This window comes from Pseudorasbora parva, chromosome 17 (assembly GCF_024679245.1).
Source record: "Pseudorasbora parva isolate DD20220531a chromosome 17, ASM2467924v1, whole genome shotgun sequence".
NCBI lineage: Eukaryota > Metazoa > Chordata > Actinopteri > Cypriniformes > Gobionidae > Pseudorasbora > Pseudorasbora parva.
The window spans coordinates 31245748-31270817 of NC_090188.1; the positions used below are offsets into that span (position 1 = coordinate 31245748).

At 39.2% G+C, this 25070-nt stretch overlaps 1 protein-coding gene across 1 annotated transcript in view; it reads right to left on the reverse strand.

Annotated features, from left to right (window-relative positions):
• Positions 1–294: 294 nt before the first annotated feature.
• crtac1b (cartilage acidic protein 1b) overlaps positions 295–25070 on the reverse strand; it is an 81067-nt gene continuing 56291 nt past the window's right edge. The window contains exons 10-15 of the mRNA XM_067422394.1: positions 22447–22547; positions 17775–17943; positions 7041–7186; positions 6748–6790; positions 3755–3898; positions 295–1137 (exon numbers count right to left, since the gene is read on the reverse strand). Of these exons, the coding sequence (XP_067278495.1) occupies positions 1022–1137; positions 3755–3898; positions 6748–6790; positions 7041–7186; positions 17775–17943; positions 22447–22547 (719 nt within the window). The 3' untranslated portion in view covers positions 295–1021. The remainder of the gene's footprint in view (positions 1138–3754; positions 3899–6747; positions 6791–7040; positions 7187–17774; positions 17944–22446; positions 22548–25070) is intronic.

Genomic DNA, 25070 nt, shown 5'->3' on the forward strand with positions numbered 1-25070 from the left:
CTCTTGGACATACTGTGGTACACTCCTACAAATAAAGTTTTTTATTGCATCAAAATTTTCATTAAGAGCCTTTAAAATCAATGGAATCTCTCCATTCCACAAAAGGTTTGTCAAAGTAGAAAAGGTTTGTTAGATTACTAAAATGTTCTTCACATTTAGAAAATAATGGTTCTTTTAATAACTGCTCACTAAAACCGTTAAAACCGCTAAAAAAATGGTTCTTCTACGGCATTGCTAAAAGGAAAAAAAAATAATAAACATTTTAGAGACTTTATTTTTAAGAGTGTACTGGAACATGACAAAGTCTATGACAGTATGCTAAATATATAAATATTTATAAATAATAAACACATTTACCTCATCACATGGTCTGGGTCTACGTTTTTGCAGCTAGATTGCTGTGAAATCCCATGTGTATAAATCTGAACAACATTTTGCCAAATGAAACTGTTTTGCGACACTCATCCATGCCAAAAACATGCACCAGTCCCGAGGGCAGTCGTGAGTACTGGTGAGGGTCAAAAGTGTAAGGTACAAATCTCATGTGAATGTATTATTTAGAGCACAAGGAATGTAACCTTGCGTGAAACAGATGGCCGGGCATATGCTCTGCTGAAAAACCTGCTAACACGCTGCTGCCCATATAAGACTTTATGCGCTAGAAATCATCATCGCTTGTTTATGTGCCTGTAACACGCTGGGACATGGCCTTTTATAAAGATCACTACAATTACAATCTTATCCCACATCACAGTTGACGAACATGAAGGTCATTGAGTTCCCCTCAATCTAGATGGAGTCAGAATGTTTGTTCTGTCCTAAAAACAGGGATCTTTTTGTGGTTCCCAACTGGAAAGCGAAGCATTATTTATACAGGTCTGTTAGTGACGACATTGCAGGAGCGACAGGTCCATGGAGAGTTCATTTTACAGCTGACGCCCAAACACCTCAGTGCGAAAATGAAAAGAAAGCAGAGAATCGGAGACCAAGCAGGGTGGCAGGAGAATGGAGGCACTGCTTTTTATGCCCCAGAGCAAGCAGTAAAGATAGCGAGGAGAGTTAGTATGAGAGGCCAAAGACGGGACTTGAAGAGTTTGGAGGCTGAGGACCTGTTTCCTCCAAAATAAGCCACCTGAGCTGCAGAGAAAAGGGAAGAGAAGCAAACGACAGTACATTTTACAAGAAAATATCTCAATGTTTCTACTTCAACATTTTTTGTAAAATTTACTAGCACAGTAATTGAAAACTTTTTCTCAGGGCAACTAACTAACTAAATAAATAAATAAACACAACCAACCAGAGAAACAAAAACTGAAAACAAGGCCTGATATATTTATATTAAACAATGCTCTACTTTCAGCCCGATGCAGTTTTCATTTTTTGGGCCCTATTTTAACGATCTGAAACGCAAGTGTCAAAGCGCGAAGCGCAAGTAACTTTGTGGGCGGGTCTCGGCGCTGTTGCTATCTTCCCGGCGGGATAAATGGCTCTTGCGCCCGGCGCAAATCTAAAATGGGTTGGTCTGAAGTAGCTTCATTATTCATAGGTGTGGTTTGGGCATAACGTGAATAAACCAATCAGAGCGGCATCCAACATTCCCTTTAAAAGCAGGTGCGCAAGTTCCATTATGGATTGCTATTATTATGGCGTATTTAACAGGCTCACGCCAGGAGCGGTTCACAGCCGACGTGACTGATGTTCTTGTAAGAGCATCCCTTACGAAACAAATATATATATTGCAGTATATTGGAAAATTTCATGCAATACCTAAGGAAATATATTAACATATATGGGAATTAATATTTATATCTTTCAATATATTGCAATATATTGAAAGTGGCAATCATTTGTATATTTTGCAATATATTACATGAATATATAATATATTTTATAATACCATCAATATATTATTCCATATATTTACAATATATTAAAATATATTTCAACTAATATATTGGTAAATATATTTTCCTTTCGTAAGGGAGTGAAAGACAGAGAAGTTGTGTTGTATGGGGATGGGAGAAACCCACCCACAATAGCGTCGGTTAAACAGTTTTTTATTTTTTCAGTCGATTTTTTTTTCCTGGTTCTTGACGGACAAACCAATTTGTCAGATGTCCTTTTATATATATATATATATATATATATATATATATATATATATATATATATATATATATATATATATATATATATATATATATATATGTCTTGCACACTATTGGGCAAACAGGTCTGATCCTTAATTACTACAATAAGCCTGAATAATTTGTAAGCTAGATTTATGCCTATTTTTTCACATCTTCGTGGCACACCACAATGTGTTAATATTTTTTTTTTTGTGTAACAATTTATGATTTGCAAAAATAACTGTTGCATCTGTGTAGATTTCATGAGCAAAGTGTATGCGCGTTGTGCACGCTATAAATTTTGGTAGAGCATGCGCCCTTAAAATAGTATAATGAACAACGCGCCACTGACTTTAGACTAGGTTTTTTCTGGTCAGTGGCGCAATTGTTTAATGGAACAGCAAAATAGCACCAGGGATTGTTTGTGCCGGAACACGCCTCCTTTTTTGCGCTGAACTGCCCAGGGAGCGCAAGTTCATTCACTAGTTTAGCGACGTGCTTCTGTGGAGGGAAAAGCGCACTTTGCACGGGTGCAAAATAGGAATGACACATGCGTCGGTGTACAAAGTCAATTGCGCTGGGTGCAAGATAGGGCCCCATGACTTCCGTCACCACGTTGTTTAAATAGCAAATGCGTTTGCACCCATCTGTTCGCCCATGGGCTTATTACACACACAGGGATGCGCAGCAGCCCACAAACATTTTTAAATATGAAAAATTAACGAATTTCTCTGTGGAGAAGCATTCCACCATGTAAATAACAAATCCGACATGGTGCGAGCACAACTACCTTTTAAAGAGAATGGTAGATGAGACTGATTTGTTTATTACACGTCCCGCCCAAAACACACTCATTACTCATTAAGAGAATAGGGACAACCCTTTTAGACCATGTGCCGAACACGCTGACCATTTTTTGCATCGTTAAACTAGCTTCAGACCATGCACTAAGATCGTTTAAATAGGGCCCTATAATTCATCGTAATTAATTGTTACTTGCTGTTTCATTGTAGATATTTGGGAAATGTACTAGCAATTTCTGAGTGAAAACTGTTTAAAATAAACAACAACTAAACTCAAAATTAATTGGGGGAACTTGAAAGATATTGTTGGTGTAAAGTAAGAATGCAGAGATAGAGAATTAATTTGCATAATTTGGTCTTTGAAGTGAAACATGTTTATATTGAATTCCCTGACTTGCAGTCTGCGGTATCTTTGCAAATCTCAGCAGTTTGAGACAGTATTGTGATCTTTTCTGACACCCTAGAGCAGAGGTGTCCAAACTCTGTCCTGGAGGGCCACTTTCCTGCAGTTTTAAGCTCCAACTTGCCTTAACATACCAAGATTATAGTATGCCAATTAAGAACTTGATTAGCTGGTTCAAGTGTGTTTAATTGGGTTTGGAGCTGAACTCATGCAGGACAGTGGCCCTCCTGAAGCAGGATTGGACACCTCTGCTCTAGAGAATACATTTTAAATTATTAGGTTTAGTATTTTTCTCACCTACACCCCAAGCCCCAAAGCTGAAGTGAAACTCAACCTATGTGAAATGTGAGAAAACAGCTTTTCTCCAGGGCTTCTTATTGCATCAATCCCACCTAATCATGGCATTAGTCTTAACACACCTACACATGCTGTCCCTTCATCATTAGGCTCGTATCCCTGGTTACACCTCTTGTTTGCACGGCACTTGAAGCTCCCGTAGGTGTTCGTGCAGACGGGTCGCTCAGAGGGACAGACAGATGGAAACTGTGTGCACTCATCTTGGTCTAGGGAGCGAAGAAGAGTGGAATAAACATGAGGTCTGATGCATGCTATGGTCATCTACACACTGCAAAGTTTTCTGAGTGACAGTAAATGTATTTGTGGAAGTGGATGCTTTAGGTTATCAGTATACAGTCTTGTTCAAAATAATAGCAGTACAATGTGACTAACCAGAATAATCAAGGTTTTTAGTATATTTTTTATTGCTACGTGGCAAACAAGTTACCAGTAGGTTCAGTAGATTCTCAGAAAACAAACAAGACCCAGCATTCATGATATGCACGCTCTTAAGGCTGTGCAATTGGGCAATTAGTTGAAAGGGGTGTGTTCAAAAAAATAGCAGTGTCTACCTTTGACTGTACAAACTCAAAACTATTTTGTACAAAAAAAAATTTTTCTGGGATTTAGCAATCCTGCGAATCACTAAACTAATATTTAGTTGTATGACCACAGTTTTTTTAAAATCTGTGTGGGATGGAGTCAACCAACTTGTGGCACCTCTCAGCTGTTATTCCACTCCATGATTCTTTAACAACATTCCACAATTCATTCACATTTCTTGGTTTTGCTTCAGAAACAGCATTTTTGATATCACCCCACAAGTTCTCAATTGGATTAAGGTCTGGAGATTGGGCTGGCCACTCCATAACATTAATTTTGTTGGTTTGGAACCAAGACTTTGCCCGTTTACTAGTGTGTTTTGGGTCATTGTCTTGTTGAAACAACCGTTTCAAGGGCAACATGACCTCTTCAAGTATTTTAACATATGCAAACTGATCCATGATCCCTGGTATGCGATAAATAGGCCCAACACCATAGTAGGAGAAACATGCCCATATCATGATGCTTGCACCTCCATGCTTCACTGTCTTCACTGTGTACTGTGGCTTGAATTCAGAGTTTGGGGGTCGTCTCACAAACTGCCTGTGGCCCTTGGACCCAAAAAGAACAATTTTACTCTCATCAGTCCACAAAATGTTCCTCCATTTCTCTTTAGGCCAGTTGATGTGTTCTTTGGCAAATTGTAACCTCTTCTGCACATGCCTTTTTTTTAACAGAGGGACTTTGCGGGGGATTCTTGAAAATAGATTAGCTTCACACAGACATCTTCTAACTGTCACAGTACTTACAGGTAACTCCAGACTGTCTTTGATCATCCTGGAGGTGATCATTGGCTGAGCCTTTGCCATTCTGGTTATTCTTCTATCCATTTTGATGGTTGTCTTCCGTTTTCTTCCACGTCTCTGGTTTGGCTCTCCATTTTAAGGCATTGGAGATGTTTAGCTGAACAGCCTATCATTTTTTGCACCTCTTTATAGGTTTTCCCCTCTCTAATCAACTTTTTAATCAAAGTACGCTGTTCTTCTGAACAATGTCTTGAACGACCCATTTTCCTCAGCTTTCAAATGCATGTTCAACAAGTGTTGGCTTCATCCTTAAATAGGGGCCACCTGATTCACACCTGTTTCTTCACAAAATTGATGACCTCAGTGATTGAATGCCACACTGCTATTTTTTTGAACACACCCCTTTCAACTAATTGCCCAATTGCACAGCCTTAAGAGCGTGCATATCATGAATGCTGGGTCTTGTTTGTTTTCTGACAATCTACTGAACCTACTGGTAACTTGTTTGCCACGTAGCAATAAAAAATATACTAAAAACCTTGATTATTCTGGTTAGTCACATTGTACTGCTATTATTTTGAACAAGACTGTATGTGTCAGTATAGTTATCAGTATACAAGTCACTCCTAATACCTTAAGCTCTTGATTACTGACATAGCTTCGGTTACAAAACCTGCTGAGCTGTCTTGCTGTCTTATGCCTAGACGGGTAGCTTCCCATTAAGGCAACATCCTAACTGAAATGGAGCTTCATAACTTAAGGGACTGATTTGGACTACTCTGCATCACATTATACAAACTGGGATTCACAATTTCATAAAGTTTGCCATTAGCATGTTGCTAAGCTAAAGACCCAATAAATTAACTTTACTTTAGGTTTTGTTTTGGTTTTGTCTTAATTTTTTCAAGATATTTTTTTTTTTTCAAACTTCAATCAAAAGTCAAAAGTTTTTGTAATCTTGTTTTCACTGTTATAAAGTAGGGGGCTCAATTACAAATCTGAAAGAGTACTGAATCTACTGATCAAAACACAGGAGAAGAAGATGCCGAAACAAGCGATAGCATATGCTATCGTATACATCAAAAATGAAAAGTTGACCCAGGACAAGGTTAAGGACTGTGAAGCTTTAGGTGTGTTGATGGACTTAATCTATTCCATATACTGTATACTTTGATCATCGTTCTGAATCCAATCCAGATGTAGTACTTGACAAAAAAAAAAACAAAAAAAAAAAAAATTATATATATATATATATATATATATATATATATATATATATATATATATATATATAGTCAAGGTTTGCTTAAAATGAAACTTACCTATATTCAAGTGTTGATAAAAAAATGAAGCTAGAATAAAAAATTGTTGGTGTTTTTTAAGCAGAGTCTGTTCTTTATTTTGATATATTGCATGTTTAGATGTTCATACAACAAAATATTCTGGGGGCCATGTAGATTTTGTGAAAATGATCAAAAACAAAGAGTTAAAATAACTTATCTGTTTGAATACATTTTTAAAGTGTAATTTATTCCTTTGATGAGAAATTTAACTTTTCAGCATCCAGTACTCCATCCTTTAGTCCACATGATGCTCCATAAACCATCCTAACATGTTGATGTATATATTTTGCAATTGACATTACTCTTGCTTTGTCCACCATCTGTCATTGTGTTACCTTCTTGCAATCCATTATTGAATTTAGACTTTAAAGGTTAAAAACTCACCAGTGCAACGGCCATTTTCGTTGACCTCAAATCCTGGCCCACACTGTCAAAATAAAAAGCATTTGTTGAATACAACAATTGCACATGTCAAAGAAAGAAAACACCTGAGTTTTCTCCACAGCTACATAATTACTGAATTTTACACAGTCGTTGAACCAAACTGAATCAACACTGAACTGATTTCAACTGAATAATTATTGTTTCGTAGTGTCTTTTAGAGCTGCTTTGAAACCATTTTTTATATTATGAAGCGCTTGATAAACAAAGGGGACTTGAGGATGACAGGTATGCACCTCGATCTCCAGCGCTGGGGTCACCTCCTCCTCATTATCAGGGTAATAGATCTCCATCACTTTGTTCATATCACTGGGCTCCAGAGGCCTGGCCACAGAATGTCCATCTGGCCAGAAGACTTCCACACTGGTGGCCACATCTTTCCCTGTCAGGGAGGCAAAGCAGCAATCCTTTTAGTACTTTACGAACAGTCTGCCTTTATAACTTCCCCTCAGGCTTAGGAGACATAATGAATGATTTATTTTTTTTAATGTACAGCTCTCCATGGAAAAATACCATTCTGGAGAAAGGGCCCTCCCAAGAAGTTTCTCGGCAAAAGCCAGGTTGGAATAGGCCCTGGTTTGGCACATACCATGTAGACTCTTAAACAAATGCACAAGAATGTGTTCAGTCTCAGCTGTGGGCAGTATCGTGAGCAGCGAGGCCTGAACACGTCTCATTTGATGTCGGCAAAACCGGTTTCTCATGACTGACGGTGTGTGGGGTTCACAGGCCAGAAAGTATCTGGCATCGCAGCCGCTGAGGCATTACAGCAATGAGGTTCTCATATGCCAGACCGATGAAATCTGTCTGTTGTTCAGTGGCTGAAATAAGGAGCCATATAAATGGCACGGTGGTTGGAAAGCACTTCATTTAAGAAGGTTTACAGCAGCATCCATTTACTGACTTCAATCTGATTGTCAAAGACACTTTCTCACAGACAGCGGGACAGCAACTAACTAACATGGCCGTTAGAGGAGACTGTCATAGAGATCATGAATGAAGAGATCATCCATTAGAAATAAATGTGGTGGAGGAGGAAGGCTAAACTTCAAAGGAGCAGAAATGGAGGGACAGGGTGGGCTCCTAGACTTTCTTTCCATTATAGCCTTTAGTCAAGCAGGAGAGAAGCTGACTGCCTTCCCAGTTCTTAATTAAAGTGACATTTCTTAGGTAAACAGATCCACTGGTCTCCTGGCATCGTCCGGACTGGCACAGGTGCCTCTTCAAGTCAAAAAGCATGACATTTCACCAGCGCTTACTGAAAGACACACTGGGCATCTGCTGGGTTTTTAGTTTATAAATGGGTGAGACTTTACAATAATATCTCATTTGTTACTATTAGTTAATGCATTAACTAACATAAACTAACAATGAGCAATATATTCTTGCAGCGTTGCTCACCTTTGTTAATGCTAGTTAATTAAACTGCTCATGTTTATGTATTAACTAAAGTTAACAGCTACAACTTTTGATCTAAAAAATGCATTAATCAATGCTAGGATTAACATTAACTAAGATTAATAAAGGCTGTAAAAGTATTGTTAATTATTACTTCTATCGTAGTGTCGCAAAGCCAGACCTTCAAACTAGTTATGTGTCGTTCATGAACGATTCGTTCATTTTGAACGAATCTTTAGTATGACTCGAGAACTTAATATGACTCGGGTTTTCTCAGAGAGTGATTTGTTCATTTTGTGTTGACCGCGCATGCGCAACATCCTATAATGTTTTGTACAGGGAACAGAATTGATTAGCTCATCTTTCGAGTTCGGGTGTGAGTCATTCGTTCTTCAAGTCCCAGCCCTATAGACAAGGCTATGCAGTCTGTACCGAAACATAAATGATTCGTTCTTTTGAGTCTTCAGTCCGAGTCTCATTCTTTTGTCACGTGACGTGATAGCCATGTTGGATACAGAAATAGTTAATTCACAACCTTCTTCACAAACAAGAGCGTAGTATTTTTAATTTTTATTTTTTGCTAGTAGGCCTATAATAATTGCTTTCCTGTGAATCCTGGACACATTGGGTTGGTCAGAATGGATTAGGCATAATAACAGTTTATTGCCCATATCTTCTGATGATTTTATAATAATAAATATATTACAACATGCAGTCAATAATACGACTGTAATGTTGTATTGTGATGTGTGAGACACTGAACCGGGAAGCGGTCATGTAACACAAGAACGAGACTCAGAGTTAGACCTGAAGAACGACTTGAACGAGAAGACTCGAGAGAACTAATCTCTTCTGTTTCCGGTGACTGACTTCATAGCCTTACCTATATGGGGCTGGGACTTGATGAACGAATGACTTGAAGACTCGAGAGAACTAATCTTTTCTGTTTCCTGATGCATGTGAGGCTATGAGGCTGTCACGGCCCAGATCAGACATGATGACAAAATTAACGGCTCGAACCAGAAGTCATGAGAGTTGTAGCCTAGCTACTATTTTTTCTAGGGAACAGACATGATTAAATGTGAAGTGACTAAAGAAAGAACGATTTTGATCGGGAGGTGAGGTAGGGCTGGACGATATGGCCAAAATTTATATCACGATATATTTCTTAATTTTGGTCGATACGATATAATTTCGATATCGATATGAACTATATAAAAGCTTTAGAAAAACTACCAAGAACTGCCACAAAGGATGTCTGTACCTACAAACTTCTGAAAAATGAATTTGCCAAGTCTATGAAACCTCCTCCTATAAAACTATATAATATTTTAGAAATAAAAACGGTACAAATAAATTAATGTTCACCTTTTATTTGTATTTAGCCTTTATACGAACAAGAAATGTGAAATCACCTTCAAATAAACATAAGACTCTCACTTCGCAGACACAGTTTATTGAGCATTTTCTTTTAAGTTTTAAATTTCAGTGAAGAACGATTATGCAAAACTATACCTTTATCTACTGATGCACACAAAATAAATAAAAGAAGACTCAATTCAGTGGCCTATTTGTGCTCTGTTTGAGATGAGTGCACGCTGCTTTTTGCAAGGCTTTAAACACGAGCAAATGATACGATTTTCTTGAAGCCATGTCTGACCGTCTTTCACAAGCTTTGAAAGGTAATTTAAACGAGAATGAACGCATTGGTGTTAATACATGACATTGTGTGCAAATGTGGTAAGTATTAAAACAAATGTGCCACTTGCCTCTTACATAAATAGTCTACATGGATTATTTTTAACGCTTGGCATCGTATTGTTAGACATTAGATTGATGCATCTATGTCGATTGTTACACCCCTAGTCGGCACCTCTCCGGCACATTTTGCAGCACACTGAAACCTGAAGTTTAATATCAGCCCCATTCGCACGGGATTCGTATTATCTGGGGACCTCTGGTGATTTGTAATAATTGCAGAGAATGTCTGTGATCTTAATCCCGTGCGAATCGGCCATGTCTGTAATTTGTAAAGTAAAAATTCCCCCGCAAATTAGCCTACCTACCATATTTCGCCGAACACCGAGGTCCTGTGATAACATTAGTCCCGTGCGAATCGACATCTCTGTGATTTGGCCAGGATTAGGCGGATTGTATATACTTTTTGCAAGCTTTTTTTCTTCCTGTGAGCATTTCTATCTTTATCTTTCACGAAGAATAAAGTCTGCATTGATAATGCGCACCGTTAATTCCCGTGCAGCCGTGCCCACACGGATTATACTTTCACTTTAGAATGAGTGTCAATTTGAGAGTAATCTGATTGAATGGTGTGTTTAATATTAACATCAACACTGTTCTTAATGAAAAACATAACAGAACAGTATAGTACAATGACAATCTTGTTTAAATAGGCGCTTTTACATTTAGTTTTGAAAATGAATCTTCCGCCGTATATTGTCAGCTTCTCCTCGTGATAAATGAAATCTGATTCCTGCCGACTGAACGAAATTATATTTATTTATTAGGCTACTGTAAAATAATCAAAACGATATCGATGCCTGTTTATGATTTCATACAGCTATCTATAACGAAGACTTGACATCATATCCGGGAGAAGTCAGTAAATTCGAGTAAAATCACAGGCTTTGCTTATTCCGTGCGAATGCGCCGCAAAACTCAGATGTGGAGGAGTCATTTCTAAATCACAGAGGTCCCTATAATACTAATCCCGTGCGAATAGTGCTTTAGATAGACGAACCACTTCCACGCCACTAAAGAAAGTCTTTCTTCTCTTATCAACTATTTATTTCTCCTTACTTGTGGAAGCTCGTTCAGTCACATTTGTGTTGCGGTCAGGGAAACTCTCTTTGTAGCTAAAACGTGCCGCGTTGGATCTATCAGCCTACTACTGCTGAGCACTGGCTGCATGTCCGTGGTGTACGTCATCACGCAAGAAGCCAATCGTGTTCTGCTCTTTCTGATGTCTGCGCCCTGAACGTCAGTCATATCGAAATATCGGAAATGTGTTTAAAAATCATATCACCGTTATTGAAAAAAATTATATCGCGATATATATTGATATTGAATTATTGTCCAGCCCTAAGGTGAGGCAAGCGCAATTAATTAAAGGTGTCATGAACTGGCTTTTTAAAAATGTTTATACTGTTGTCTGAGGTCAAATAATGATGTTTGTAAAAAAATCATAACTAATAAGTAATAGGCTATTTTCTACACTGGTTTTGAGGTTTTCTCCTGAACGCTGGGTTTTGATGGGCGTGACACACTGGACACTTGGAAGTAAACGCCCATGGCTAGGATTAGAGAAGATTTGCATATTTAATGAGCTTAAGTTCCCCTGTCAGTTCAGTTCACATGAGAAGAGGAGAGACTGAGGCAGAAGCGGCAACCGGAATGATTATCTCGATCAAAGGGCTCGTAAACATCTTTTATCAAACATCAAACATCTCGTAAACATCTTTTATCAAACAAACACAATGATTTATTACTCATTCACCCACGATTGATTGGACTATTATTTTTATATTACACATAGCCCGCAAGATCGGACGATATAAGCATGAACTGCGCGCACACACATACACGTGCGCGCCGCCCTTTAGATGTCAACTTGAGAGAGAGAGAGAGAGAATAGCAGAACAAGAATGCAATATAATGAGATTCATCGGCCTGCCGGGCTTTGCGAGTGCATGTCTGAGTCCAGCATACTAAAGGTATGTTTCTGTTAGACACGCACACATAAGCAAAACAATCTATAACAATGCAGTACTATTACATATAAAAACAAGTTTTACTCACATCGGTGTGTTGCACCATTCCTGTCGGATCCAAATCCAGCATTGACCGGAGATTTGTTTACAAATGATTCTGCAGAGAACTGAAGTGAACATGTGTTCCCCACGTGAGCTGGAACTTCATTAAATATAAAGTTCAACCACATTCCTAATATTAGGATCCGAAGGAAGCTTATGCATCGACTGTGTTCTTCCACAACCAGGAATAGCTCAATATCTTAATCTTCCTCTGCATGTTTATTGTTGTTGACCAGCTAGCACGATCCCTCCATGAGTCGGTGGGCGAGGCTACTGGATTAGACGTTCTGTAGAGGCTGTGTTTCATCGTGCAGTGATTTAAGTATGAAGCACAGGACCGTTTGCTGAGCCTGGTGTCTATAAAAGCTTTTCTTTGACTAACAAGGAAGTTTTCAGCTCTGAAACTTACAGGATATTCTTATATTACCATGACCTTATATATATCAAAAGCTCAAGGGAAAGTTGGTTTCTCAATTCATCACACCTTTAATCATTTCTTTCTCAAAGTTTGACCATGACTGCATTAGCTTATAGGTTTTTTTATTCAAAAAGTACTAAATGTGCTGAAAAAGGTTACATGTAACAATTTAATTAGATTCTGCTTAAATTAATGAAATGACTTGAAAAAAGATTTGTTCATTTTGCTGAACGAGATTCAAAGACCCGAGTCAGAAAAATGATCCGAACTTCCCACCACTACTTCAGACTGACTGCAGCATGTATGGACTCTATCGCAACTTTTATTGGCCAAGGACCGCCCAAGAGGACATTTGACCGGCATCAAACGCAACCAATCCCAGTTTGTTTTGTTCTGTTCATGTTTAGGGTTGTGACAATGTAAAGTCAATGTCCCAGCAATAACAGACCAGTGTCTAAGCATAAAAGTCCAAGTTAACTGCAACAGCCGAACTTCACATACTTTAAAGGGGTGATGAATTGAGAAATCAACTTTCCTTTGAGCTTTTGATATATAAAAAGTCATGGTAATATAAGAATATCCTGTACGTTTCAGAGCTGAAAACGCCCTTGTTAATCATAGAAACATTTTTATAGACGCCAGGCCCAGAAAACGATCATGTGCTTCATCCTTATGTTATCGCACGCCGAAACACTGCCTCTACAGCACCTAATCCAGTAGACCCGCCCACTGACTCATTGAGCTGCAAAGAAGATAGCAAGCTATTGCGCTATTTTCTGGTTGTGGAAGTCAGTCGCTGCATAAGCTTCCTTCGGATCCTAATATTAGGAATGTGTGGTTGAACATTATTTTTAATGAAGTTCCAGCTCATGTGGGGAAGACATGGTGTTCACGTCATTTCACTGCGGAATCTTTTGTAAACAAATCTCAGGTTGAGCTGGATTTGTAGACATTTTAGATTAAAACGCAATGATGTTTCTTCTATTTTGGATTCGACAGGAATGGTGCAACACACTTATGTGAGTAAAACGTATTTTTTGTAATAGTATTGCATTGCGCTTATATCGACTGATCATGCGGGCTATGTACAAAAATAATAGTCCAATCAATCGCGGGTGGATAAGAAATAAATCATTGTGTTTGTTTGATAAGTAAGGGATAATGTACACCCAGCCGGTTGTTATCGCAGAATAAACCCCGACAGAGTGATCAGGACCCCGACGCGAAGCGGAGGTAGCTCTAGTAGCTTTTAAGACATACTGCTGCCACACATAAATACAAATAACATAGGCAAAAATTATTTGCTGGTATCAGACAAAATATTTCTGAGCGACTCCTATTTGAAAGCAATAGGGTCAGCAAAGTAAAGGTTCCAAAACAATTTCACCTTGCAAACACACCTTAAAATCTCTGGTAATGCCACCAAATTCTGCACACACCAAGGAAAAACCAAATATCTATAGAAAAAAAAAAAAAAAAATTCTTTGATATCAACCTTTGTTTAACATTAATGAAACAGACAGCCTATATATTAAGACTTATAAGATAATTTTTGTGTAAATAATTGCCAAGACAGATATTTTGAAATAGTGTATTTCTGTGTCTATGTGTATACACATTTCATTGGCTAATGCCATTCGCTAATATTAACAAAGTTGGAATGATGTGCTTTAAAATTATTTCAAACTTGAGCTGAGGGGAAGCACCAGTCACTGAGAAGCGAGCAGAGAAAAAATTAAATGTTGAGCAGCAAACTCATTGGCTGCAGATGTGACAGGAACCAATCAGCTTGCACCATGTAGTAAACAATGTAAATGTCATTGTGTTGCATTAAGGACACATCAGCTTGCGCCATAGAGTTTCATGACAAAACCTGGTGTTTCATGTTAACTAATGTAGTTAACTAATGTTAACAAATGAAACCTTACTGTAGAGGTTAACTTTCAAAAAAGTACAATGGTATTTAATTAATGGATTGGACATGCATTATTTATATTTTTTAATGTTTTTTTTTTTATGTCTGAGAAACGTAATAATTCAAATGATCTAACAATCTAAATATATATTTTTTTATTATCTTAAAAATAAAATAAAAATATTTAAAAAAAAAGTAATTTTTAAAAATTACACTTTAAATATACACTCACCTACAGGATTATTAGGAACACCTGTTAAATTTCTCATTACTGCAATTATCTAATCAACCAATCACATGGCAGTTGTTTTGATGGATTTAGGGGTGTGGTCCTGGTCAAGACAATCTCCTGAACTCCAAACTGAATGTCAGAATGGGAAAGAAAGGTGATTTAAGCAATTTTGAGCGTGGCATGATTGTTGGTGCCAGACGGGCCGGTCTGAGTATTTCACAATTTGCTCAGTTACTGGGATTTTCACGCAAAACCATTTCTAGGGTTTACAAAGAGTGGTGTGAAAAGGGAAAAACATCCAGTATGCGGCAGTCCTGTGGGCAAAAATTCCTTGTTGATGCTAGAGGTCAGAGGAGAATGGGCCGACTGATTCAAGCTGATAGAAGAGCAACTTTGACTGAAATAACCACTCGTTACAACCGAGGTATGCAGCACAGCATTTGTGAGCACAACCTTGAGGCGGATGGGCAACAACAGCAGAAGACCCCACCGGGTACCACTCATCTCCACTACAAATAGGAAAAAGAGGCTACAATTTAAAGAGCTCACCAAAATTGTACAGTTAAACACTGGAAAAATGTTACCTGGTCTGATGAGTCTCGATTTCTGTTGAGACATTCAGATGGTAGAGTCAGAATGCGGCATAAACAGAATGAGAACATGGATCCATCATGCCTTGTTACCACTGTGCAGGCTGGTGGTGGTGGGTAATAGCATCTACACTAATGTTAGTCTCTCTTTTTATCCAGAAGTTTACTGCAGTCGGCCGGATCCAGGCCATGTCTAGAACGGATGGTGGACCTGCGTCTGGACATGACCAACACATCCTGGAGTGCCTGCTGAGACCATGTGATTTGGTGTCTCCTCTGAATTTGCCTCACTGGCACGTCATCCTCAAAAAAACCATCTCCAACGCAATAACGCCGATCTTTCAAGTATTCATACTGGTTTAATTGACGTGCCATCCTAAATGAACCCGTCTCTTGTGTGATACTCAGAAATTTTGAATATTCCTATCTAATATTATTTATGACCTGTAAGGTTTCCAGAATAATAATCATACACTGCTTAATAATAGGTCAGAGGAGAACTGGCACCCCGACTGAGTCTGGTTTCTCCCAAGGTTTATTTTTCTCCATGATGCCCTGATGGAGTTTTGGTTCCTTGCCACTGTCGCCTTTGGCTTGGCTTGCTCAGTTGGGAACACAAAAAGTTATTCAACTAAATATACAAATAACATTTTTTAATTAGGTCTTATTTAATTCTATAAACTATAATACTTATCTGCCAACATTGTTGCTATATGATCAATTAAAATAAGCTGATAACATCACTGTTTTCTCAAGAACGACTGTACAGCCAAATCCAAAAAATGTGCAATATTGTCCTGTTTAACACTGTGAAGCTGCTTTGAAACAATCGTCATTGTAGAAGCACTATATAAATAAAGTTGATTGATTGATTGATGGTGTGGGGGATGTTTTTTGGCACACTTTAGGTCCCTTAGTGCCATTTGTGCATCATTTAAATGCCACGGCCTACCTGGGCATTGTTTCTGACCATGTCCATCCCTTTATGACCACCATGTACCCATCCTCTGATGGCTACTTCCAGCAGAATAATGCACCATGTCACAAAGCTCGAATCATTTCAAATTGGTTTCTTGAACATGACAATAAGTTCACTGTACTAAAATGACCCCCAGTCACCAGATCTCAACCCAATAGAGCATCTTTGGGATGTGGTGGAACGGGAGCTTTGTGCCCTGAATGTGCATCCCACAAATCTCCATCAACTGCAAGATGCTATCCTATCAATATGGGCCAACATTTCTAAAGAATGCTTTCAGCACCTTGTTGAATCAATGCCACCTAGAATTAAGACGAAAAAAAAGAAAGGTTGTCAAACACAGTATTAGTATGGTGTTCCTAATAATCCATTAGGTGAGTGTATGCAAGATTCTGCACTATTTATAGGTCCCTAAATATTCAAACATGTAGTCAAACATGTACTGTGTGATTATTTCAAAACATAACTGCGAGCTTCATTAAGAACTAAAATAACAAAGTCTGAAATGTGAAAAATACAGTCACAATTGCAAGAAATATTCATCCGTCCTTTGGATGAGATGTCAAACCGAGGTCATGACTATGTGGTCATTAAAAATCACAGGATGTCCTTCGGAAAAAAAATAAGGGGAGTTTAATCCCAGCATCCTGGCCAAATGTGCCCATTGGCCTCTGTCCATCATGGCCTCCTAACCATCCCCATACTGATTGGCTCATCACTCTCCTTTTCACCAATCAGCTGGTGTGTGTGGTGAGCGTTCTGGCACAATATGGCTGCCGTCGCATCATCCAGTACATTTGTGGTTGAGGAGATTCCCCTTTCTATATGTAAAGAAATTTGAGTACCCAGAAAAGTGCTCTATAAATGTAACAAATTATTATTATTATTAAATAAACATGCAATGTTAATATATAAAGTCATATTGTGAGACATAAAGTCACCACTGAGGAAAATAAAGCCACAATTGTGAGACAAAAAGTCATAATTTGTAAGGCAGAAAACAGATTTCTATAGTCTGATCCTATAAACTGTAACATTGATGAGAGGCCTGAACACGTACGCACATATTTACGAGCCCTCTGGGTGATCCTGTGACCAACGATGGCTATCGTTTTGTTTTTCACAGCACATTCAGAACAATTCGAGCTTCCAGCTGGCAGCCTATTCCTGCCACAAATACATCCGAGAGCTCCCAGATGAAGCCATGTGCCTCCAAGCATCTGTAACACGGCCGAGCCATGGGGAAAAGGTCCCGGTCCGCTGCCACTGGCTGCTGCACCTGCAGGCTTCTCTCCGGGACTCCAGTCTATGAGGATATTCAAGGAGCCGGCCTCCACACGGAGGATTGTGTTACTGAGATGTTACCCCCACTGAACATGACCTGGAGTTACATCATAATTGTTTCTCTGTAATGAGTCAGCAGAGCGAATGCTTATTTTCCTGCTGCTCGGCGACCCTGAACATTACTGAGACGGTAAATGCACTTATGAAATAGATATTTTTCAGGTCTGGTCAACTTCATAGCTGTTTCTGTCTTAAGGTGATTTTCCTGCAAAGATTATTTAGGCAGACTTTTTGGGGAAAGAGAGTGTAAAAAGAAATACATACCGAGTCCAAAGTGAGCCACTGGCTCCATCTCGCACAAGTACCCTGATCCTCCGTCTATAATGCGTGTGTGAGGGCCGTTTTTCTTGGTGTATACGATCACCTTTGCCCCACGGGCAAAAGCTCCAAACTGTGTGCGTGGAATCACGCGGAGCCACTTATTAGATGAGCCCTGCGATGAGAGATGGACAATTTATTAACTCAATGTCAGAGCAACAATGTAAAAACGTTCAGTAGTTAAAATGAACCAAAACTGCGAAAACACTTTAAAGGTGTCATGAACTGGCTTTTTTTAAAATATATATACTGTTGTCTGAGGACAACTTATGACGTTTGTGTGTTTTTTACATTCGAAAACACCATAACTCTATTTTCTACACTTTCTACACTTCACGTTCTGCAAGGACTGGATAAGATTTGCATATTTAAGCTTCAGCTCCGTTTTCATATCTAGCCCCTGTCAGTTCAGGTCACATGAGGGAGAGATTATTTTGAAAGCGGCAACTGCAACTTGTCTTTATCACACAAACACAATGATTTATTTCTCATCCACCCGCAATTGCATTACATGGCCCGCACCCGCACGATCGGTCGACATAAGCGCGAACCGCGCGATCACACACAAACACACACACACACACACACGCACACACATACACATACACATACACATGTGCATGCCCAGATCAAGAAAGAAGGGTCGTGAGTGGACTGGGAGTGGAAGGGAGGCGGCGGCGCCGGGAGAGTGTGTGTGTGAGAGCAGGAGGCAGAGCGGCAGAGAGATGAGACAGTTGCGAAATTGCAGGCCGGCTCGCGGCTGTTATTTCAAACAGCGCAGCATATTTTAAACTAATCGGTTAACCTGTTTCAATCGGCTAATGAGTTTCGGTGGTCGGTCAAGAAAATCTTTAGTTTTCGCGTACATTATAGTTTTAGGCGTACGTTTTGGTCTGGCACAGCTCCGGGACTAGTACTATTACATATAAAAAACACGTTTTACTCACATAAGTTTGTTGCATCATTCCTGTCGGATCTAATATAGAAGGCACAACATTGTGTCTGCAAATCCAGCACTTGAGGCTTGTTTAAAAACGATTCCGCAGTGAAATGAAGCAAACACACAAACGGTCTTCCCCCCGTGAGCTGGAACTTACTATTATGGAAAAATAAATGAAGTATCACACATTCCTAATATTATGATCCGAAGGAAGCTTATTCAGCGACTCTGTTCTTCCACAATATCTTACTATCTTCTTTCAGATGTTTATTGCTGCTGGCTTGTGATCGACTGAACAGCACCATGAGTCGGTGGGCGGGGCTACTGAATTACACATTCTATATAGGCGGTGTTTCGTAGCGCTATGACGTAAGAATGAAGCTTTTCTGGGCCTGGTGTCTATAAAAGCTTTTCTTGGACTAAAAAGGAAGTTTTCAGCTCTGAAACTTAAAGGATAATCTTATATTATCATGACCTTTTATATATCAAAAGCTCTAGGGAAAGTTGATTTCTCAATTCATCACCCCTTTAACTAAATTAACAAGCTACTGTACAGTGTTGGGCAGTAGCGTCGCTACAAGTAATGACGCTACTAGCTTAACTACATTTTTCAGTAGCGTGGTGGTAGCTTTCTCAATCAAATAGCTTTTCAGTAGTGAAGCTCTTTTGTTGATCAAGTAGTGTGGTAGCGTCCACAACAAGCTAACGTTACATTTTCCCCAAGCATTTCTGAGGATCAAGCTCAGAGGATCAAGCTCAAATTGGAAACACAACTGATAAGTCGCGGATATACTTCACTTTCTACATTCCTTTCTGCCTCGCGCGCACGAGCCTTTCAAACTACTCCTTATGTAGTGAGCGCGGAAAGACGGGTTCGGCGCGTGCACATTTGCACAATCTAGTTGACGTTTTTTCCAGAGCACTTAAGTCGCTGTTGCACGCGCATCGTCCGCGCGGTGACCAGGGCAGCATTATCCTAATGGGCAACATGGGCTGCAGCCCAGGGCCCCGAACACCAGGGGGCCCCCGAGACAATTCTCTCTTGCGTTATCCTTTTTTTTTTTTTTTTTTGGGATCGATGTAGGTATGCGTACATTGAGCATCGTTGTCACACACCCGAATCGAGTCACAGCGGACACTCAGTACATCGTCACCTCAACATGTCGAATGAAAATGTAAGAAAATATGACAGTGGCAGGGGCAGATCTACCGGGGGTCAACTGCCACCCTAAAAGAAGGACCATTGCCACCCCAGCAGGCAGCCAGTGTTTCCTAAATTCCCAATGCATAAAATATAAATTGTTCCTCTACCAATTTACATTAGCGACACTTCAAATGTGATGAGATAATAGCAATAAAACACTTATTTCTATTATTGTGTAGTAGTCCAACAAATGACTCCTATGAACTGCTTAGATCTGCAACGCAAATAGTTTGATCACGAATAGATCTGTTATATGTTCCATCCCAACGTTAATGGATTTCAGATGTCTCACTACACACGGATGCGGTCCGGCAGTGCTTTCCAGGAGCGGTGCGTCTGCAGCAGCGCATCGATCGTTTCTACACTGAGTCTATTTTGTGCTGGACCCGCTGAATTAAAGTGATAGAACGTTGTTCGCATTAAAATAAACATGCATTGAAGTGAAAATCTAGTTATTTCACCACAGATTCATGTAATTTAAAGACTAATCTGTTTCAATGACTTTTTGCCTCAGGTAAAGCAAGAAAACAGTCACATTTAGGTAAATAGGGAAAATAGGGAGTAAATAGGAAATAATGGAGAGCTCTCATCCTTTCTTGAAGGTGGAGAAATAAAGTTCTTTATGACCTGCAGGATTTCTTAAAATATTTAAAAAATAATTTTAATTAATTAAAAATTATAAAAAAAAAAAAGCTTAGCCCAGGGCCCCGCAAAGGCTTAACACGGCCCTGGCGGTGACAAAAGAGAAACGGCAAAGTTTGAAAATAATCTATTGTGTCTCTTGAATAAATACCTATTTTTTAAAGTATCAGGGTCCAGCCTGGCCATGAATGAAATAATGAAACTTTCATGTGTGTGAGAGATGGATATCACACACACACACACACACACACACACACACACACACACACACACACACACGTCGTGTTTCCATGTTTTATGGGGACTTTCCATAGGCGTAATGGATTTCATACTGTACAAACTATACATCCTATCCCCCTACACTGCCCCTGCCCCTAAACCTACCCATCACAGGAAACATTCTGCATTTTTACTTTCTCAAAAAAAACTCCTTCTGTGTGATTTATAAGATGTTTTCCTCATGGGGACCTAAAAATGTCCCCACAAGGACAAGGATTTTGGATATTGCCATCCTTGTGGGGACATTTTGTCCCCATAACGTAGGAATTACCAGGCCCCACACACACACACACACACACACACACACACACACACACTTGTGTGTTACATGTTTTGTTTTTTGCCATGTTGGTACTGTTTAGAGCAGTTCTTATTTTGCTACTGTTCTTTCTGACTTTTTTTGTTTGTACAAGTTGAGTTGTAAATTAACTTTCAGTTTGTCCTGCAAAAGTGCCCAAGTCTAAATTGAGCATAAACACACAGGTGCGTATGCATATCATACACATACAGATGAACATGCACGCACACTCTCGACACCTGGTTTTGTTATTATGGATCACATATTTTTGTTGCCAAATTGATTTCAGACAGTTTTTGAATAACTGAAAAAGTATGCATGTCTATGCTTGACTTTTATTGTGATCAATATTTTATTGTGAGATAGCATTGATATGAATGAAGTTGGTTCAATATAAAATTAAATAAATAAAAAGTAGCTTAGATATAGTAAACTACTTTTGTCAAGTTGCTGTAGCTTAGCTTGCTACATTTCCCAAGAGTTAGCTTCAGTGTAGTGAAGCTTAATTTGATGTAAAGTAACTGGTAGCTTAGCTCACTACATTTTCCAAGTAGCTTGCCCAACACTGCTACTGTATCATGATGTCTATTTCAACAAATTAGATCTCTTAAAGTCACCATGAAATCAGAATTTACAATTCTTGTTTATTTCGCAGAATTTATTATTAGGGATTTAGTTGGCCCTGCAAATCATAATTTTTTTAATTAATGTGCCCTCATAATATTGAATTAAAATAACTATATGACGTTTACTGGCGTAAGGGGATGGAAACCTGTCACTCATATGAGATCGACCTATAGCAAACCACAACCATCCAATCAATTCTCAATGGATTAAAAAATTAAGTCCTGCCCTAAATTCCACTTGATATACTGTATGTCATTAAAGGGAGGAAAAACGCAACTTCCGTGTCACGCCAGCTTTAAATCTCAAGATTAAAAGGAGAGACAATTGAGATTTTCTCCACAGAGAAATAATTCCAAGATGATTTGCCAAAAGTCAAAGATTTCAAAATGAACTCAATTAGTTCCATTACATTTTCCTAGACCATATTATCTGATCTATGCCATCCACATTCATGCTATAATATGTCTGTACACTTTTATACAGTCGTCTCACTTGCAAATTATATGCTATCACTTCCCCAAAGGAACTTTAGGAGAAACATCTGAGGCAAAGTTTATGATAAAACAAGTGTAAATGATTTCCCTGAATTCCTATTTAAAAGTGGCTGATCAGTTGAAAACACTCTCACCTGAGTGACTCGATACAAAGAAATGGGTTGAGCCGCACTTTCCCCGTGTGTCACCAGAAGATCCAGCTGTCCATCTCCATCAAAATCAGTCACAGCTGCTCCTGAAATGGCAGATCATTCTTCTCAGACACAGCTGGAACAAATGTTGTTTCCAATTATCAGCATTAGTACTAAAAAAAAAAACCTTAGACCACTTTAGACCATTCTACATTAATATTTCTAATAATGATGATTCAGCTGTGAGTGGTGACTGCAAATGTCAGTAATCAGGGTGCAGCTCATGACTACAGTAAGACACAAGCCTGGATTCATAATGCCATCTAGTGGTAGAAAGAGGATAACCAGGGTTAAGGTATGAAGATACATCATCTATCCATTTACCTAAACTGAGTGTGCCTAATTCATATACAATACCTTTCAAAAGCTTATGGGCGGCATTTATTTGCTTAAAATGCAGTGAAACACTAATATCGTGAAATATGATTTATTATTAAATAACTGTTATCTATTTTCATTTATTTTTAAATGTCATGTATTCCTATGATGGCAAAGGTGAATTTTCAGCATCATTACTCCTGCCTTCAGTGTCACATGATCCTACAGAAATCATTCTAAAGGCCCGTTCACGGATGATAACTATAAAGATAATGATAAAGATATAGTTCTAAAAATTGTTCACACCAAAGCTAAAACTATTGGCACAGAGAAACAATATCATTGGAATCATCTTTCAGAACTATACTATATTGCCAAAAGTTTTGGGGCGCCTGCCTTTACATGCACATGTACTTGAAAAGTACAGTGTGTGAATTGTAGCAGCATCTAGCAGTGAGGGTGGTCTGGTTATAATTTCACCAACAGTAATTATTGATTGCCTCCACCAAACAGTAAATATGAGCTAAGTAAATCAGAACACTGAGCACCAATGCACGAGGGTGAACCGCTAGTGTTTCTTCTGGCTATGTATCTTTTACCATCTGTGGTATCTGCCACTGCAACAGTTCTGCCTGAGACTAGAGTTCGGTGCTGTGCCTTCCCGTCTTACTGGCAAAGTTCTGGTAAGATCACTGGAGGTAAGGTTATTGTTGGTTTATAATGTTATACAGGGTTTTTCCTGCATAAAGAATTACGAGACAGGAAGACAATTGCTCAGATTCGTCCTGTCGTGATAATTAAATAATCAGAAATATATCGTCACATGATCCTGCAGCAATCGCTCTTATATTATGATTTGCTGGTACAAAGTCATTTAAAGCCATTCCATAGCTGAATGTGCGGGACAAGGATATTATATTTATATTATTTCCATCGTTAAATTAAAGTTGACGGAAACTCGTCTTCCCTCTGCTGTAGCTGTCAATCATCATCTCCGTTCAGCATTCAAACTGCGTGTCACATTCGGTTACGACAGTCAGCAGGTAAAACTCACCAAGATCATATATTCACATTATAATACTTGATCTGTAAATAAAGGGCTGTGGATTTGAGTTTATAGCTGTTTCTGAACGATGTTGTACTCGCTATCGGGTGACAACACAAGGATTATTCATTAGAATCACACGCACAATAAATGGAATTTAAAACTGTGAAGAAACAAATGATCCGTAAACTGTTGGACAGATTATAGACTAGGATCTGATTTACCCCTCTCTTTTTTGACCATACATATGTTCGCAACCCTGTGAAAAACAACTGCACACCATAATCCCCCATCCACCAAACTTTACACTTGGCACAATGCAGGAGAAGGCAAGTACCATTCCCTAGGCAACCTCCAAACCCAGACTCGTCCATCAGATTGCCAGACAGAGTCTGCTCTAGAGTCCAGTAATGGCATGCTTTACACCACTGCATCTGACGCATTTCATTGCACTTAGTAATGTAAGGCTTGGATGCAGCTGCTCAGCCATGGAAAACCATTCTATTAAGCTCTCTAGTCTATGCACTGTTCTTGAGCTAATCTGAAGGCCACATGAAGTTTGACAGTCTGTAGCTATTGACTGATCAGAATTCATCCTGCTGTAATGAGCTTTAAAGTGAAAGAGAATATCTCCCTTTATAATTATCGTTCTTGGTGCAAATGGTCCTTAATATCTGGATTTGCTGAACGAAACAGGAATGAAAAAAAACTCCTCAGACCTATCCTTTGTAGACCGCTTTCATCTCCAGACAATTTATGTGCCAGGAGGAATGACGGTCCTCCCAAGGACCTCTCGCAAAGCGGACTTTCATGACCGCACCCCAACCGGTGAGGGGGGCATCTGTTGAAACGGTTTTCCGGCAACAGGATGCTCCCAGCACTGGTCCCTGGGACAGAAACCAAGTTTACTTTCATATGGCTAGGGAACGAAGGCATCTGCACATTATCCTGATCATACAGAACGGGTTCCCTTTGGGGGAGAACCCTTTGGTCTTTAACCACCACTGTAGGGGCCTCATTTACAACAGGCCAAATGGAATCACATTGGACGCTGCCGCCATATGCCCCAACACTTTCTGGAAGTGCTTCCCAGTGATGCTGTAGCCCAACCTTTTCCCTGAGACCATCGCCAGTACGGTCTCGACTCGCGCGGGAGATAATTGTGCCCACATCTCTATCGAATCCCATACGATCCCCAGAAATG